General features: G+C 36.3%; 2 protein-coding genes across 2 annotated transcripts in view; one reads left to right on the forward strand and one right to left on the reverse strand.

Moving 5' to 3' along the window:
* The window catches only part of OTUD4 (OTU domain containing 4), a 45,487-nt gene extending 35,562 nt beyond the window's left edge, over window positions 1-9,925 (forward strand). Inside the window, exons 14-20 of the mRNA XM_006887007.1 lie at window positions 699-822; window positions 1,101-1,156; window positions 1,809-1,889; window positions 2,850-2,988; window positions 3,881-4,141; window positions 6,418-6,458; window positions 8,230-9,925. Coding sequence (XP_006887069.1) covers window positions 699-822; window positions 1,101-1,156; window positions 1,809-1,889; window positions 2,850-2,988; window positions 3,881-4,141; window positions 6,418-6,458; window positions 8,230-9,438 — 1,911 coding nt within the window. The 3' untranslated portion in view covers window positions 9,439-9,925. The remainder of the gene's footprint in view (window positions 1-698; window positions 823-1,100; window positions 1,157-1,808; window positions 1,890-2,849; window positions 2,989-3,880; window positions 4,142-6,417; window positions 6,459-8,229) is intronic.
* A 7,933-nt stretch (window positions 9,926-17,858) lies between these two features.
* Window positions 17,859-18,794, reverse strand: part of ABCE1 (ATP-binding cassette, sub-family E (OABP), member 1) — a 19,236-nt gene continuing 18,300 nt past the window's right edge. Inside the window, exon 16 of the mRNA XM_006887040.1 lies at window positions 17,859-17,975. Coding sequence (XP_006887102.1) covers window positions 17,859-17,975 — 117 coding nt within the window. The remainder of the gene's footprint in view (window positions 17,976-18,794) is intronic.

The raw sequence follows: 18,794 nt of genomic DNA on the forward strand, positions 1-18,794 counted from the left end.
TCTGCCGGGGAAGGAGGGACAATCTCCTCCTGTACCAGTCAGATCTGATTTGACGGTACACTCACACAAAAATAATAAAATTAAAAAAAAATTTTTTTTTAAATAGAGCCTTCAACTCATAATTTTTAGAATAAGTTGTGATCCTGTCCTGTAGAGCTTGTGATTGACACAAGTTTGTTTTCTGTCACAGAAAGTTGTAAGAAACATTTTTCCATAGAGGTCTGGAGGAAGAAGAATCCTTAATGATTATTTAGTTTAAAAACCCAACTGACTATTTTAGCTTCTTTCAGAAATGGAAAAGCTAGATCTTGTGCAGAGTTTAAAAGCCTTCTATTAGTGACTCTTGGTGTGTTGTTTCTGCTAATAATACAAAAAAAATAATATGCAAAAAATTTTAGTAGGTGGAAATTTTAAACATTGATGTTTTGGTAAATATGGCTTCTTGAAATAAGACATTCTCTAGAACTGTCACTACAAATTTAGATGAAATTGCTTTAATACGTTCACTCAGTAATAATTTAACTGCAGAGTGTGTAATTAAATCTAGGCTTTAGCTCCTACTTTTTTAGATTCAGAGGATAAATAAAACAGAGCTATGAATTTTGAGATTTTTAGCCAGATATTAAGAGTAATGTGTATTTCGTATGTTTGTTGGTAAATCTTTAACATAGAATACTGGGCTTATGTTCACTTTAAAGAGCTCTTCAGTCATTCAGTCAGCGCCTCAGGCTAGCAACCCGTGTGTCCAACGAAAGTCATCACATGTTAATGATAGGAAAGGAAACAGACGGAGAATGGATCCTGAAGAACGAAAAGATAAAGGTATACTATTTCATTATGTGAAAGTAAATCCTGGAAATAAATCTTTTACAGGCAATTTATCTGCATTAAGCACCTAATCTGGTGTTACTTATTTGGCTGCTGTGAAGAAACTGTGATTCAGATAAAAGCACATTAGGTATTTCTTTTGAAAATGACTTTTTTTACTGATTGAACCAAATTAAAATAGTGTTTTGTCTTTGTCTTTCATATTTTGTTCTTCTGTGTCCAGACTTAATAATGACTGACTGATGTGGCCTTTTATTTTGATTTGTTAATAGATCCTATCCATGGTCATAATCACTTGGATAAGAAACCTGAACCAACCATGTCAGAGGTAAAAGTTTTCAACATCAGTTGTATCTCTTCCTTTAACATTTTGATAGTATAACAAGAAGATGTTTATACTTTTTACAAATAAGTTTTAGAAAAAGAACATCTGAAAATAGAATTAGGGAAGCATGATGGAGCTTTAGAAGTCATTGATAGTTGATAACACTTTCAGGTATATTATGATACCCTCTGTCTTAATTGTTGGAAGGTAGTTTGAGATTTTTTTTTTAGATTTTTTCAAAAGGAGCTTTTGTGGCATGGTGGTTAGTAACTGCTAGGTGTTTGGTTTGAATCCAGAAAATGGCTCTGCTAGAGAAGAGACTTGATGTGCTCTTGTAAATTTTACAACTTAAGAAACCTTATAGGAAAATTCTACTCAGTGATAGAGGATTGGCTCTAAGTAGGAATAAAAACAATGGCAGACAGCAAGAACATGCTGTTTTGAAGCATTTTTCAAATAAAACCTCAAAAATTTGATAGGGCAGAAATGGGCATGTAAAGTTACCTACCTTTTAAAGGTTAGAGAAAATTGAACAATATGCTCAGTTGTGAGAAATTTAGTCTGGTACAGTTAAGATGAATTATAAAGGCAATTAAAAATTCCCCTGGAATGTGCTCCTTAGGAATTTTACATCTTTTTTTTTTTCTTGCCAAAGAATATCAGTGGTGATAAATGTGCAAGAGTTTCATCGCCATCAAAATCAAAGAAATTAGAGTACCCATCTCCTGTAGAACAAGTAAGTGTGCTGTTGTATTTATCATTACTATGCTCAGGGTTTCTTTTCTCTTAATAGAAGAAGTTAACCCTAGTGGTGTGTGTACAAGTTGAGCACTCCACTGCTAACTAACCGAAAGGCTGGCAGTTCAGAACCAAGATAAAGTTGTGGCAGTGTGCCTTAAAGCCTTATTTAGATTTTTAGAAAACTATGGGGGAATATCTGCTTTGTCCTATAGGAATGCTAAGAGTTGGAACTGACTTGATGCCAGTAGGTTTGGATTTAAGATGGCCAGTATTTATTTAAAAATAAAAACTGAAAACATGAGTGAAAAAAGAAGAATTTATTTTAGTACCATAATTTGGGTGCAGTTAGGATTTTTCTGTAATTGTGTGAGTGAAAAAAGAAGAATTTATTTTAGTACCATAATTTGGGTGCAGTTAGGATTTTTCTGTAATTGTGTGTTGACTATTTCAGAATGTTTTCAGTTTTTATGTGATGTTATCTTTTAAGTCTCATATATCCGTTGAACACCATTGAGTGATAATTTAATGAAGAAAAACTTGAAGCTAAGTTTTTGGTTTTCTAATATAGGAGAAAAAATTTCTTTCATGCCTTTTATTTCATCTTTCTTAATAGCGCATGTAATAGATCTAGTTAGTCTGAGGAACTTCTCAGAATAACTATAAAAAAAAAAGAAGACCCGAGTTTTCATCCCTTATTTGAAAGCATTATGTTTAAAGTATTTTCGTTTTTCTCTGACTCTGCCAGTGATTCCTGTGATTGTGAGAACAAAGGTCTTCAAGCTTTAAGAGCTTATTTGTTGAATAGAATTTTTTGTGACTACTCTTTGAATTTTAAAGACCAGAAAGTTAATTTGTTTAGAAATGATACATATCTAAAAAGTGTGAAACTTTACAGTAAAATTTAATGTTTTAAGCCAAGTAAATTGTTGTCTTTCCCCCCTCTTTTATTTTGAAGAAGCCAGCAGAACATGTGTCTTTGTCAAATCCACCTCCGCTTCTAGTTTCTCCAGAGGTACATCTAACTCCTGTGGTGCCTTCTTTACCAGCCACTGTGCCAGCCTGGCCAAGCGAACCTGCAACTTTTGGACCAACAGGTTAGATGGGAAAAACAAAACAAAATCTGTTGACCAACAAAAGAAAGCCTTCAGTTAGGCATTTTAAGTTCTTCTGAGTGCAGCTGGCCTGAGTACAGTTGGCTGACCTCAGAGCTGGGCTAAGTGTGTGAAAGAAACTTCACACTCTGTGAGAACTGTCTGCTCTGCGTCCTATATGAGAGTGCCAAGTTCATATGTGTGGTACACATTTGAGATGTACCCTCAAATCCCAGGAGTAATTGGTGCATGGACATTGGTTGTTAAGCACTAACTGGCACTGCGTTTTTACTGCTTCTTTCATGGGCTAGCTCTTTATGGCCTCCTCTTGTGTTGGTGTGCATTATGAGTTGTTAACAAAAAGTCTTCTGACTCTACCAGTGGCTTTGTGGGAGAAAGATAAGACTGTCATCTTTAGTAAAGCTTTATAGTTATGGAAACATGATGGAGGGGTTGCTGTTTGGAATTAGTCGACAGGCTTGGGTGGTTCCACACCTTTTTTCTTTTTTTAAAATTACACTTTCAAGCAGGAGTGGCATCCACTTTCTAAATAACATGCCTCCAGAAACTATGAACTTTGATCAACTATTGACATAGTTGTAGAAGGGCTTCAAGGCTTTTGTGTTCATAGGGTCACAATGAGTTGTGCTTGACTCGGAGGCAATCAATAACAAGATTACTATTAGGAGACAATGATTTGTTTTTCCTGGACTTGTTTCATAGTATGGTCTGCAAAATTCTTGCTTGATAATAAAAATAACTTTTAGATTGTTTAAGTATATTTTTATCAGCTGTTTTGGTAATAATGATGTTCTTTAACTTGATGAAAATACACTTTAAGAGGAGAATTACTTTTTTAATTTTTGGTATTTTTTTTATTCCTTTTCTTTTCTAGGTGTTCCTGCTCAAATTCCTGTTTTGTCAGTGACACAGACTTTGACCACTGGACATGATTCTGTTGTGTCACAAGCTCAGTTAACACCCTCTCCAGTCCCTGTGTCAATACAGGCAGTTAACCAGCCCTTAATGCCTTTGCCTCAGACATTGGGCATTTACCAGGACCCACTCTATCCTGGTTTTCCTTGTAATGAAAAGGGAGATCGAGCCATTGCACCACCTTATTCACTGTGTCACACTGGGGAGGACTTGCCTAAAGGTGAGATCTTTGTTCATGTGTGAATTTAATTCAAGTATAATCAGGTACAATGTGAAATGAAGAGATGAAAGTTGATGTTTAAGATTGCTCAGTAAACTGAAGTAAGCATAGCAGAAATCTGTTAGTCATTTACCCTAGAGCAGTTCATTGACAAGATACTGTCAGAATTTCAAGATGGATTCAGAAGAGGAGGTAGCAAGAGCGATATCCTTGCTGTTGTTTGATTGATCTTGGCTGACAATATCAGAAATATAGAGTTGTGTTTTATTTACTGTGTGGATCTTAGTAAACTATTGATAACCTTGAGAAGAATGGAAATTTCTGAACACACTGAGTGTTTGCATGTGAAACCTGTGTGTTGGCCATGGCCAGTTAATGGCTGACACTCAATAAGGGAATACTACATGAAAGGATGTGCCTCAAGAATGCTTCCTTTTGTGAAAAACAATGTATTCAAGCTTCGTAAATAAACCAGAGTAATATTTAAAAAAAAAATTAAAGAAGAAGCATCCTTTCTCCATACCTTTTCCATCTATTTGCCGAACAAATAATTGTAAAACCTGGACTGTGTGAAAAAGTAGGATTGGAACAACTCATGGACAACCTGGGAATAGGGCTAACCTTACTTATGGAAGATACAGACATGAAGCGCTTATTAGAAGCACAAAGACTATCTTTCAGTATTACTTCCACTTTACCATAAAACAAAATTTTTCATACCTGGACCAGTTTACTGGTCAAAGTGAAGGAGAGATTTATGTTGTCAGTGAAAACTATCATTAACAATAATTTATATTCAGTGGTCAGAAGAAACTATAAAATTTTAGAGTAAAATAAGTTAAAATTTAATAACGTGGGCAGTTTTTAGTAGTAATGAACCTCAGAGTCTGTTATGTAACATGAATTTTATCTTAACCATAAAGGAAACAAAAGTCTTCACAACTGTACCAGTAGAAAACATTGTGATAAATGTAGAAAAGATGGAAATTGTCAAAGATTTAATTTTGCTTGAATCAACTAGTCATCATCGTTAGAGGCAGCAGTCAATAGAGGCAGCAGTCAAGAAATGAAATACAGGTTATTGCATTAGGCACATCTTCTGCGAAGAACTTCCTTAAAAGTGCTGACAAACCAGGATCTGTGCTGGAGCCATCCTGTGGTATTTTCAGTTGCATGTCAAACTTGGGCAGGCAGGAATTGTAGTGGTGGCAGAGATTGTTGGATGTATGAATCAAGAATGTTGGCTATTTAGACTTCCAGAAAGAAGACACAAGCCATCTTGGAACAGTGCAGCTGGACTGCACCTTGGAAGCAAAAATTTAAGAGATATGTTAATTAGTAGGGAACAGTACCTGTAGAAGAAAAGGATATCATGCTTAAAAAAGTAGAGGCTCATTGAAAGAGAAGACAAATGAGATGAATGGACTGTGACATGAGGTTTAAGTACAGCCGTTGTTGTAAAGCTGGCACCGGCCAGAGCAGGGTTTCATTCTGTTGTACATTGGGTCACTGAATCAGAACAAACTCCATGGCAGCAACAATAGTCTCATCCTATTATTCATGAGTTAGATTTATTTGATATCCTGGTTTCCTTACTAGAACATTTTTATAGTAACACTGAAAAATTTGAACATAAAAGTTACTTTCACAAGTATTTACTTATAGTCTGATAAAATTCTCAGTTTCAGCTATTTTAGGGAAGCATTATTGGCCTGGAATTACCATGTAACAGCCTGTCAGTTGTCATGATTTACATGCTGCTAGGATGTTGGAATCTATGCAACTAAACGTTTAAATACCATCATGGTTACTCATTGTAGGTTTCAGTAGGACTTTCAGAGTAGGGTAGATTAAGAACAAAAGTCTGGTGATTTACTTTTAAAAATTAATAAAAGACCTATAGGTCACAGCAGAGTTTTGCCCAAGAAGACAGGACCTCTAAAGTGCAAGACACCCAGAGTACACAAGTAGTGCTAATGATGGATGCAAACCCATCAATGACTAGTAAAGATGGTCCAGGACCAGGCAACATTTTCTGCTGTGTGTGGGGTCAGCTTGAGTCAAAGCTGACTCTGGCAACTAAAAAGAATAAGGAGCTAGTTTCTTCTGTTACAGTTATAATCTACATTTTGTGTGCTAGAGAAAACAATTGCTCTAGGTAAAATAGTGGTTAAAATGTAAGACACTGTTCTCTTGGGACTTTTTTGTGTTATTAGACTGTAATAGGAAGGAGAGCTTGATGTGTATATAATTTCAGTGATTATTTTTCTTTTCAGATAAGAACATTCTCAGATTCTTCTTCAATCTTGGTGTGAAAGTAAGTATGTTTAAAATTTACTTTTCATGAAATTATTACTATCCTATTTAAAAAGCACTCCTTAACTTAAAATGGAATCCTGTTTTTGTGACTTGCTCTAAGTTGAAAGAGACTTTTTTTTTAAAAAAAAGCTTTTATTGTGGCCTTTTATTATTGATATCTTAAAGGTGGATGGTAATTTGTCTTTAGGACTTGGAAACTTGGCATTTAAGTTTAACAGCTTCAGCATTGGCACTTCTTGCTTCTCTTCTTCTAGTCATATACACGTGCTGTATTAGCAAAAATAGTCACTAAAACCAAAAGCCACAGACTGATGTAAGTGTACTTGTTATAGCTTGAGTACTTTGTAAATAAGAAACTACCTGTATGACTATTTGGTCTTTAAAAAATTTCCTGTGTCAATGCTATTTAAACATTAACTTTCCTTTGTCAGTAACAAGGTTTACTGAATCTCATCAATTTAAGAATCAGCATTTTGTGCTTTTTTTTTCTCTGCAGTTTTTGTTTTCTGTTCCTCTTAAAGGCAGTGAGTTAATTCTGTCAGCAGATTTAAGAAATAGTCAAGTCTGTGGTAGAAGTACCATCACTGGGAAATTCGAGATTTCAATTTGAACTTCTCCTTCGTTACTTTTTAAGAATTTAGCCATCGACAACTATTAAGTATGTCTGAGCCAAGATTATTCATGGAATAATGATTCTTGGAAGAAGAAGAATAATATTCTTCCTGCCTCAGTTATAAAAGGGCCAATGCCTGCTCTTTAGCAGGGAATCAGTGTCCTTCAGGAAGTGGTCAACTTAGGAAAACCTTGTTTTTGAATGAAAGGTTAGGGAATTGTGGATCTTTGTTTTTGCTGGACTGTTTCCTGCCCTGAATTAGGCAGACTGCTTAATAGGAAGTAAATGCCCTATTGTCTACCGGCATTTTTATTTACAATGCTCAGACAACTCTTAGAATTGAATCCTAATGTTGAATATAGTGAACTGTTAAACTGGTGGAACAGATCCACAGGTAGAACAGCCCCTGTGCTAGTTCTTGGACTAGATTCACAGAATGAGTTCATGGCAGAGCCAGAACTTGAATGTAGGTCTGTTTAAACAACCAGTGTAAAGGCCTTCGAAGATAAAGGCTAACCTATCAAATGATAGTTGGTTTTGAGATTTTATAGTCTGAAATTATTTCCACAGGATGAAAATAGTAATTATAACAGTCTGAATTGCATAGTTAAATTGCCTTATACCAATTTTTTTTTTTAAGAAAACATCTTTATTTTAAAAATTTGCTACTACCCAAGTACTTACACTTGTCATCAGTTGCTAGGTTATGTATAGATGGTAAAAATCATTAGATAATCTTTTAACTCAACTATGAAAGATGCATTCAGAGGTCCCAAATTGACTCTCAGTCCTTCCCAAAAGGCAATAGAGATTCCTCATTAGTTCTTAATCTAAACCCTTTGGAGTTGACATTATCACCAACTAGAAAATGCAGATGATGAGTTTCTTGAAAAGCCCTTTTATCAATTTCTGTAACAGAAATTTGGGTCATTTTCAAGACGGGAACAGAGGAACAAGGAACAGAGTCTTAAAGCAGTGACATAGTTTTGTACTACTGTTTTATTAAGCTACTTTTAACAGTCTAGCAGTTGGGCAGCAGATTATATAGCAAATGTGACAGCATGAGAAACTTAACTTTGAGCCCTGCAGCTTTACATAGGAGCCCATGTTTTCCCCTCACCCCCTTTGCTTACATGTTGTTTTGTTTCCTCTTTAGGCATATAGTTGTCCGATGTGGGCTCCACATTCTTACCTGTATCCTTTGCACCAAGCCTACCTGGCAGTCTGCAGGATGTACCCAAAGGTCCCTTTTCCTGTTTATCCTAATAGTCACTGGTTCCAAGAAGCTCCTACTCAGAATGAAGGTGATTGTACCTGTGCAGATGCACACTTTCCTATGCAGCCTGAGACCAGTGTTAATGGTCAGATGCCACCAGCAGAGATTGGAACACCAACATTTTCGTCACCTCTGGTTATTCCTCCATCTCAGGTGTCTGAAAGCCAAGGAGAGTTGTCTTACCAGCCTGATCTGGATTCTGAGAACCCTGGTCAACTTATTCATGCTGAATATGAAGAGTCACTGAGTGGCAAGACTATGTTCCCACAGCCGTCCTTTGGACCTAACCCATTCTTAGGCCCAGTTCCCATTGCACCTCCTTTCTTTCCTCATGTTTGGTATGGGTACCCCCCATTTCAGGGATATGTGGAAAATCCAGTAATGAGACAGAATATTGTCCTGCCTTCTGATGAGAAAGAATTGGATTTGCCCCTGGAAAGTCTGGACCTGTCTAAAGAGAGTGATTCAGTGTCAGTGAATGCGTTTCAGGAGGCTGGGGATGAAGTTGCACCTCCTCTCCCAGAAGCAGCTATGACCACTAAGCATGAAGGCCGAGTGGAGCAGTCCTCCCAGACACCAAAGGCAGACCTGGCTTTGGCTTCCACTCCTCCAGTATCAGAGGGAAAGGCTCATCTTCCAACTCATATTTTAAATAGAGAGAGAGGAACCATTGTTGAACCTGAACCTAAAAGGACCATTCCAAGTTTGAAAGAAAAAACAGAAAAAGTGAAAGATCCTAAGACTAGTCCTGATGTGGTTAGCCCTGGGGCCAACTCAGTGGACAACAGAGTGCAAAGACCAAAAGAAGAGAGTTCAGAAGATGAAAATGAAGTGTCTAATATTTTAAGAAGTGGCAGATCCAAGCAGTTCTATAATCAAACTTTTGGAGGCAGGAAATTCAAAAATGATTGGGGCTATTCAGGTAGAGGAGGGTATCAACAAGCAAGAGGGGAAGAATCCTGGAAAGGGCAGCCCAGCAGAAACCGGGATGAAGGTTACCAGTACCATCGTAATGCCAGAGGACGACCCTTCAGGGGAGATAGGAGGAGGTCAGGGATGGGAGATGGCCATCGGGGACAGCACACTTGATAATTGTTACGTGAGTGTTGTAGAGCAGACACCTTGAGGGGGGAATGTTTTTGGAGGCGTTTAACAACATATTAAAATAAAATCCAGATTGAAACTATCTCCTCCTCTCCCCCTTGACCTTCACTCCCCTCCTGGACAAGAAATTTTGGACATAAATTAGAAGGGCAGATGAATTCCTGGTATTGCCATTTTTCTTCACTCAGAATGTGTTTATCGGGTAACTGCCCCCATAAAAAGTAGGAAATAAGTTTGTTAAAGTATTTTTTATAAACAGCTTAATATAAAACATAGATTTAGTGTTTGGTTTTTTCCTTGTATAATATGTTTGACTTCAAATGTTGGAAAAGTGTGTTTTATATAGTGTTTATTAAAGTGACAAGAAATGTACCATTTGACACACTATAGATTCCAAAACATAACATTGCACCAAATAGAAATGTCTATTTTATTATTCAATGCCTTAGTCATAAACTGGGCTCAAACAATTCTCAGCCTAAAATACTGTTGTCTTCTGAAATGCTTCCAACCCAAAGGCCTTTCATCTCAATATCTGTCAAACTTGAATAATGTCTTCTCTTTAATATTACACATAAGGCAGCCTATTATTCTGTGTATTAGAAATGTATATAGTTCTTTTAATATTCATAGGGTATATTTTTGAATTTTGGTGAGTTTTTGTTGAACTTGGAATTGCAGATAAGAATAGAGTTTTGAGAAATAATAGAAAATCCAATGAAATAGGCTGTTCCCACCAAGAATTCTTAGCACTGGTGTAAATATCATGGTGCCTACTCGAAAGTTAAATGTAGATGCTATGCATTTTGAAAATAACCTGCATCTATTAAAGCTGCAGAAATTTTTTAATGCCACTTTAACACTAATGCACTGACAGATTCTAAATATTTTGTGAGAAGAAATGTTAAGAATTTTTAGTTTGACAGGTTTCTCAAGGGTTGCTGTGTTTTTGTTTTCCTCCTTGCACCATTGGTTATGTGTCTCACTTTACATCTGCATGTTCAACTTGTCACACCTGGAACCTTAGTACAGAAGTGAAATGATTGTGACTTCTAGGATTTTTTTTTCTAGAGGATGCTGCTAGAACATGGTATTGCTTTGTGTTTTGTAGCTTGTTACCCTTAGGTAACACGTTTCAGATCCTGCTTCATTTTTCCAATCTTAGCAGTATTCCTAGTGGTTCTTTTTTGCATGTTGCACTCTTTTTATTAGAGATTTGGCGCTGAATTAACATAATATTTGTTTTGTCTATGTTATTTTGTAAAAGTTACTGTAGCTTACATTAATTATGTGTATATATCAATGTGAAAAACTATTCCTTTTTTATGTTAAGAGATTAACTTTTGATCAGGAAGCTTGAAGTGCTATGCAAATAACAATAGTAATTTATCTTTGCATGCTTGTATAATACACCAAGCCAAAATAGATGCGATGGCTTTCTTTTCTTCCTTTTTAAAGCAGATTACTTTAAAAACATAATCCACTTGAATTTGACAAATGAAGCAGATGAGTTTTCTGGGTTCTCTGATAACCTGCAGGAATGTTTAGAGGCCAGCCTGGCTCAGTGAATCTCCACTGTACTGTAATAATGGTTATTTACCTCTGTGTTGTATTACTTACTTAATGTCTGTGTAACTGCTGATTTGAGTAGTGATTAGCATTTAGTATTATAGAATTTTAGAGTGCACTTTGAAAGATAACTTTATTATGATGGTGCTAGGTAATATTTTGTAGACTGGATGATTGCTGGAAAGAAAATTTCTTAAGAGAACCTGTTTTGTAAGGAATTGCTGTTGTCACCTTGTAAGTTCTTGAACAGTTGTTGAAGGTACTGCTTATGTCTTTTTTTTCTAGTTAACATCAATGGTTGAATGATGGAATTAAAATAAGTGAGATTAGGGTATTCTTCACTTTACTCATGCTTTATATAAGTAGGAATAGCTTACATGATAATTTTAATGAAAATTACATTTGGGTATAAATACTAGATCTAAAAGTAATCTCAGGAGTCCAAAAAAAAAAAAAATAGTTTCCAGTATCCTTCATTTTATTGACTGGGATTTGTTCCTAGTTCCTGGAAATGTTAAAAAAATTAAATGGGACAGAATACTGTTCATTTTTTTCATTGTCATGCTCTTACCTCAAATTGAATAACAATATTGTCTAGTTCCTAAATGAAACACTGATTTGATTCTTAATTCCTCAAGGACATAACGTAAACTGCTGAAAGAGAATTTTAGCAGTTGGTACTTTACTTGGTGTCCTCTGGAATAAGAACCTCTTGAGTTTTGATAGTAAGTTTGCATGAAGGTCTTTTATTTTTTCATTTTGGTTCATTTTTGTAATATATTAGTCCAGAGGATTAAGACAAGTGGACGTTTGTCCTTCATTTTTAACTGATCAGAGCAATACTGTATGTTAACTTAATATCTACAATTTTTATATAGAAGAAGGAAAAACAAAATTAGCAAATCATTTGTAGTTTTAGTTGGAAATTTTTGAGCTTCAGTAGTTAATCATACACATTTTGCAAAACAAATATTTAGACTGACCAAAGCTCACATGTTACTTGTTTTAGGTAGATCCTTTTGCAGAACTTGATTCCTGCCCCTTTCTTAAGTATTATATATCTTTCTCTCTTCCTCGAGTTCCTTTTTTGAGAAACCTACAATTTGTGTCCGTATTGCTCCTTAGTGACAGGATACTGCATTTGTAGTCTTTGTGCTGTTTCCTGGTAACCCATATTCTCATGCGCATGGCAGACCTAACCTCAGGCTTTGCCTTGACCTGGCAGGAATAAGTTCCCCCAAACCACTGTGTTGATACCGTTTATTTTGATATAAACTCTGTGTGTATTCTTGCAATGTGTTGTTTCCTTTGTGACATAAGGTTGAATTAAAATGCCTGTGAACTGCAAACTTGGTTGATTGACTTGGTGCAATAAAGTTCCTTTCTAACCTTTTCTGGTTTAGAAAATATTCAGCCATCTTAGAAACTAGCAATATTTATTTTTTGCCTCATTTGCTTTACCTACAGTCTTTGATGAGGTAAACTTTTTTTGCCTTTCACTATGGGTACTAAGCAAGGTCCATTCTAGTGTAGCTGAAGAGGATGCACATTTGGCTACACTTCTCTGTTTACTGTATTTCCCCCCCTATTTTATTCCTACATGCTCTTGTGTTTTTGTTCAAAATCTTAATAATGGCTCAGTTCCAGTATGTCAGTTTCAGAGAACAATGATTTTATTGCTAGTGTCATTTATTTTACCCTCCCACTAATTAGGATTTTTTTTTTAAGAGACTGTCCTTTTTTCCCCTAAAGTACACATTTTGGGAAATCCTTGAAGAGGGGTGGGTGCATGTCTTAATGCTGAGAAACAGCAACTTTGGGGTTGAATTTACTTGAATGGATTAAAAATTTGTATTGTTACAGAGTTAGAAAAAAATTTTATGTATGAAAAATGATAATAGCATTACACTGAGTACAAATAATACTTAAAAGCATGTGAAGATGTGATCATTTGTGATGTTACTTGTTGAAAAAAAGTATATATACATATCTTTTGAAGTGTTGAAATAGTACTTTATATATTCTTTATCATATCACTTTTTCTAAGTGTTCAATATATTCCTGTTTATTTTTCTATGTTCTGTTTTGTAGCCTTAAGAAGTGTTTCAAACATATCTGAATGTATAAAATAAGAGTAAATGCCCTACATGGTGTGATGCTGCATTATATATAAAACTGTGTGCATACATTAAATTTTGTCTCTTGATTGTGCTTGTTCAGTGTATGGCGTTCTGGGGTTAATAGATACTAGCGAATTGGCCAGGATAGTTGGTGCGGGCTACCTGAGGACAGGAGGGAACAATGAAATGAAGGAGGAAAGGCAAAGTATAATGTACTAAAGCTTTATTGAACTGCTTTTAGGGCTAAGGCTGGGTAATTATGAAGAGGAATTAAATAACAGCTCTCCTTCCTTAGTCATTGTTCAGCTTTCAGATGCAAGCAATTGAGGAGACCATGCACCTTCATTTTTTGTTAACTGATACTAGTACTCTTCAGTACTCCTGCAAATTGCCTTAGCCCTTCTCCCAATTGGTATGGGTTTGAACCATCAACCTTTTAGTTAACATCCTGATATTTACTGGATTGTGAGAGCTCCTTTGACACACTAGTTTTTCTTGGTTTGGAACTAACAACCTTAAAATGGTACATAAGATGAACTGTGACTGAGGAGGGAAATACTACTTGGGTGTGCTTTATTTACCTTCTAAATTATGAATAAGAGCATTTAAAAATAAGATTTTAGAAGGCACTTTATTACTGCCATTTATTCCTCTTCCACCATCAGTTTTATGTGATGAAATGGATGCCAGATGATAATGTATGTACTTACAAGTTGCAACCAACCCATAGGATACTTACTCTCCAGTGGACTGGGAGTATATGGTCCATTTTTCTCCTGCAGGGGTGAATTCGAGCCACATGCCTTTGGGTTGGCAGCACAGCTCTTTACTAGTAGGCCACCAGAGTTGTTAGGGGTGGCAAAGAAACTAGCTATGTAGAATTGAAAATCTTCAAAGTTAATAGCTGAGATGTGAAATTTGGGACTAGACTATAATCCAGAGATGGAGACAGATATAAATTGTCTTCTGTTGGAAGCCCCCTTAACTCTGCACGATAGTTAATTGCTTGGCCTAGGTACAGGTTTTGTATGAGCATGATTAAGTGTTCTGGGTTTCCCATTATCAAAGATAACTAGAATTATGATTCACATAAATGCCTTTGCATGTTAAATGCCGTCGAGTCGTAGGTGACTCATAGCAACCCTGTGAATTAAAGTCCTCAACACTTGTGTGACTTTCACCCTTTCTCCAGGTTCATAGGGTTTCTGGAGGCAAGCTGTTTACGGAAGTGGATGCCACTCCTGCTTCCAGGCTTGTTTTAATCAGGGAGCGCCACCATTACCCACCATGGGTGACCATTAACGCATTTGACACATCAGTGTCACAGTGTTGAGCTTCACAACCACAAGTTACTGCTGTACACACCAGTGGACACACCAGGGCTATATGACCTAGAAGAATGTTTGAACAAAAAGATAAGGCTTGAGGGCCATGAATTGAAATTGAAAGTTACCCACCTTGGGCTTGGTAGCATCACTTTCTGTCCACTGGGCCAACTGTTCACTGTCTATGTTGATGTTATTGTTGTAAAGTGCTGTTGAGTCACAGGTGACTGAAAGTCCTCAATACTTGTGGGACTTTCATCCTCTTTCCAGGTTCACAGGGTTTCCGGAGGCAAACTGTTACCGAAGTGGATGCCTTTGCATAGTCAGTAAAATATAGATGTTCTGGTATTAACGTTCAGCAGAAACCTTTTGACACCTCATCTGTCATTACAGTGGACCCTTTGAGGCAGCAGGTCTTAGTGTTGCCAGTGGAATGAGCATCTTCCAGCACTATTAATTATAGCAGCAGAGCTCCATTCAGACAGCAAGGGGGCACTACATGGTATGCATCAGGGTTATACCTTCTTAACATAGCCAGTCTGTATGCTGAGCAAATTATTTATGAGATGATGAAGAATGTGGCACCAGGGTTGGAAGACTCATCAGTAACCTTTATGCATAGACACAACCTTGCCAGAAAGGGAGGACTTTGTAACATCTGCTGCAGATGATGAAACACTTCAGCCTTTAATATGGATTGTTACCTCAATATGAAAATTCTCACGACTGGACTGATTAGCTACTGATCATCAATAATGATATTAAGACAAATCAAGCTAAATGACTTAATTGAACCCACAATCAGTACTTGGTACTAGCAGATCAGAGTATGAGACTTGTTACGTCTGCAATCAGGGACAGCTCCAAATTACTGAGGAGCAAAAATAGTTTGAGGACTAAGGTGTGTTCAGATCATGGTCTGTCATTTGCTGGATAGTAAGGGTAACAGAAGAAAAACAGATGTGTCTGAACTGGGGGTGGAAGAGTGCTGAATATCCCATAGGGTGTCAAAAGAGCAGACACGTATGTCTTGGAGAATTTGCAACCAGTGTTCTTGGAAGCAAGGATGTCAAAAGCTTTGCCTTGCATGTTTGGGGGTATGCTGCAATGGAAAGGCAACATGTCCTTGGAGGACATCATGCTTGGAAAGCTTGGGCAACGGTGAAGACTTAGGTGGAATGCCATAGTACAGAGCTGGGCTTGACTGTGTCAGATTATGAGGTTGACACAGGATAGGACAGGCTTCAGATTGTTAAAGGCACTTTTAAAGTAGTCAACTTGATGGCACCTAACCACCACCATGGGGAGGGATGGATAGGGATGTCAGTCTCATTAACAGATGGTAGAAAAATTCGTTTCAGCCATGCAAAGGCCAAAGATAAAAAAGTCTGCAAGACGAAACTACATTTTTCATCATGAATTAACGGTTGATTGACAGGCAGATAACCACAAATGTGGCTGCCTGTGAGTGCTGCTTGGCGCACTGGTGGCCTAGTGATAAACTGCTGCAATCCCAAAAGAACAGGGTTCATATCCATGAGCCGCTCTGCAGGACAGGCAATCTCCTGTGCAATTAACTGCCTCTGCATACCTGTTAGGGGGCAGGTATGAGTTAGTTCCTTCTCCACTGCACACAACAGCGTCTGGTACATGGAGCTGTAACATACCTGTCCTACAAAGAGTATCACCCTACTCAAGGGAATAATTTTTATTTCACTTTGGGCACCAGGTTACTGGAAGAAGTCTGTAGAATGTAAGGTTTAAGATCAGGCAGTCCTCAGATGAAAAGGTTTTTCCAAGTTGGTGGTGCACTTTGGTGACCTTGCAGATGCAAATGGATCCTGTATGGGGCAGAGTATGCTTTTGGTGGTAAATAATAAACATACCTAAGAGATTTTCTCTTGGCGGTATCAGGAATACTTTTTAGAATAGCAAAAGTTATTCCAGAAAACCCAAACAGATTTATACTTACTAGTCCAAATTGGGTCACATGGCCAAATAATGCAGAGGACTGTCAATTATGACCATATGGATCTGGGTTCACCAACTATCCAAACTCTTTAGCAAGGATGAAGAAAAAGGGAGTGTTTACCAAACTACACCTCCGATTCACAGCTAAAGCCTCACTGGTAAAAAAATTTACAAGGAAACAGACTCATGAGCAGCTGTCAGCAGGTATACAACAAGTTTAGACTTGCACCTAAGAATTTCAGATTAAAGAAAGTACAAGATCCATTATCTGATCCAAAATTACTCCTCTCCTATACCAGAATGATCACAATACGAAAGGCATTGGGTTAAGGACTCAATGTACAGATAGCCAAATAGAAATTTACAGATAAAATGAGATCGACTAGTGTTCCAGTTTTGATTTGTGGCAAATAGGTTTACTCTTTGAGAGCTGGCCCACTACTATATACAAGACATCATAGTATTGAGAATGAGAAGAAAGCTTTCCAAAATTTATGTTCTAAATATTGGTTTAACTAAATAGTTGTACCATGCTACTTTGTCAGTGAACCACAATGTGACTGACTTGTATTTACATATTTTCTCATTAGAAGTACCTAGAAAGAACCCTTGTTTTAACAAGCATTTTCCTTTCAATATAGGAATACATAAAAAACAGCTTTTATCTTATTTTATTCAATATATTTGAGATAATCATTCACATATTTAATCTACCCTTAAAAATAGGCACTACTTACTTTAGGATAATCCATTTATGTACAAAACAAACCCTTTACATATTCACACTTATGTTAAGTGTACAGGAAAAAAAAGCTATATATTAAACACTGGTAACATCTGGAATAATGTGAAGGGAGATAACTTTTTATTCCATACAGTACTGTATATCTGAAATTTTTTACAACATATATTTATGGATTATTCATAAAAATTTAATTTTTTAAAGGTTTTTAACCCAAGCTCCTGCTGTTTCAAGGAGCCAAAAGAAAGTCTGTTCAAATATTTATATTTTGCTTGTCTCATTAATTTATTTAGTAAACCTTTTTGTTCACTCACAATATATTAATTCCAGTACAGTGCATTAGTTGGAGGTGTAATAAAAACTGGTTTGACTCTACTGTATCTTGGTATTTGAATAACTACACAAATTTGGATAAAATTTTTTTAGAACTCTTGGTATATGCTATTAAAAAAAAAATCAAGTAGATTTAGAAAATAACAGTCCTCTATTTCTAAACTCAAACAATGTATGTGGTACCGAATGGTACTTTCTCAGGACACAGGTTTGTTATGCATCTCAAATTTATTTTGATGCATAATGATCCCATACAGCAGAGAATTGCCACCATTTCCATAATGATCCCATACAGCAGAGAATTGCCACCATTTCCTGGGTTGTAATTTTTACAGGAGCAGATAATCAGATCATTTCTCCCAGAGCCTCAGGTGGGTTTGAACTGATTTTGTTATCAGCAGCAGAACACTTAACTACTGCTCCAAGAGTTTCTCTGTAGATCTGTGGGACTCTCAGGAGTATCTGCTTTAAATGAGAGAAATTGTTCTTTAGAAATGATTTTTCCTAAATCTTGATCGGTGATAACAAGAATGCATGTTTTAAAAGATGGCAGTAATTATTTCTAATATAGAAACTTATTGAGAAAGGTGAAGAAGCTGAGTAATTCAAAGTAAATTTGTCAGGCTGTTCTGTCACCCCACTTCTGGGGAGTGGCAGAGATGTGCTGAAATGATTTTTGATAAATGGTTCAAAGTCAACAAAAATATTAGAAAAAATGATTCAATTGGTAACACCCCCCCATTTTCCAACAATGGTGTTGGAAATATTATTTATGTTATTTATCAAATTTCCTTCAACTTTTAAAATAAGAGTAGTTTTATTATTTTGGTATCCTTTCACTATATTGCTATACAATTTAAGCATAGAAAGCATCCTAAACATTTTTTAAATGGGTAAATACTGGTTCATTACGTTGGACATGTATATATATATAATGTATATATATATATAATACAACTGTTAAAAATATTTCCACACATCATGAAAACTTGGAGGTAATTTGTATTATCTGAAATGTCTTCATTTTTGAGTAATATGAAAAAAGGGTTTTGTTACTAAGAACAGAATGTGGCATTTTCTGTGGTCTGAAAATGTGTTCAAAATACAAAATTGGCTTTTAATGTTGTTACATTAAAGCTTCAGGTATGTGGGGCATGAAACCTGATCAAAGCTTTATACAACAAAAATCCCAATGTTTCCTTAAATGGCTTATAACCATCTTCAATTTTGTTTAATCATCCAAGAAAAAGTAGTTCCCAGTCTTCTTTTGTTCTACATCCT

Source organism: Elephantulus edwardii, unplaced genomic scaffold (assembly GCF_000299155.1).
Source record: "Elephantulus edwardii isolate Elephantulus edwardi_28Jun2011 unplaced genomic scaffold, EleEdw1.0 scaffold00053, whole genome shotgun sequence".
Lineage (NCBI taxonomy): Eukaryota > Metazoa > Chordata > Mammalia > Macroscelidea > Macroscelididae > Elephantulus > Elephantulus edwardii.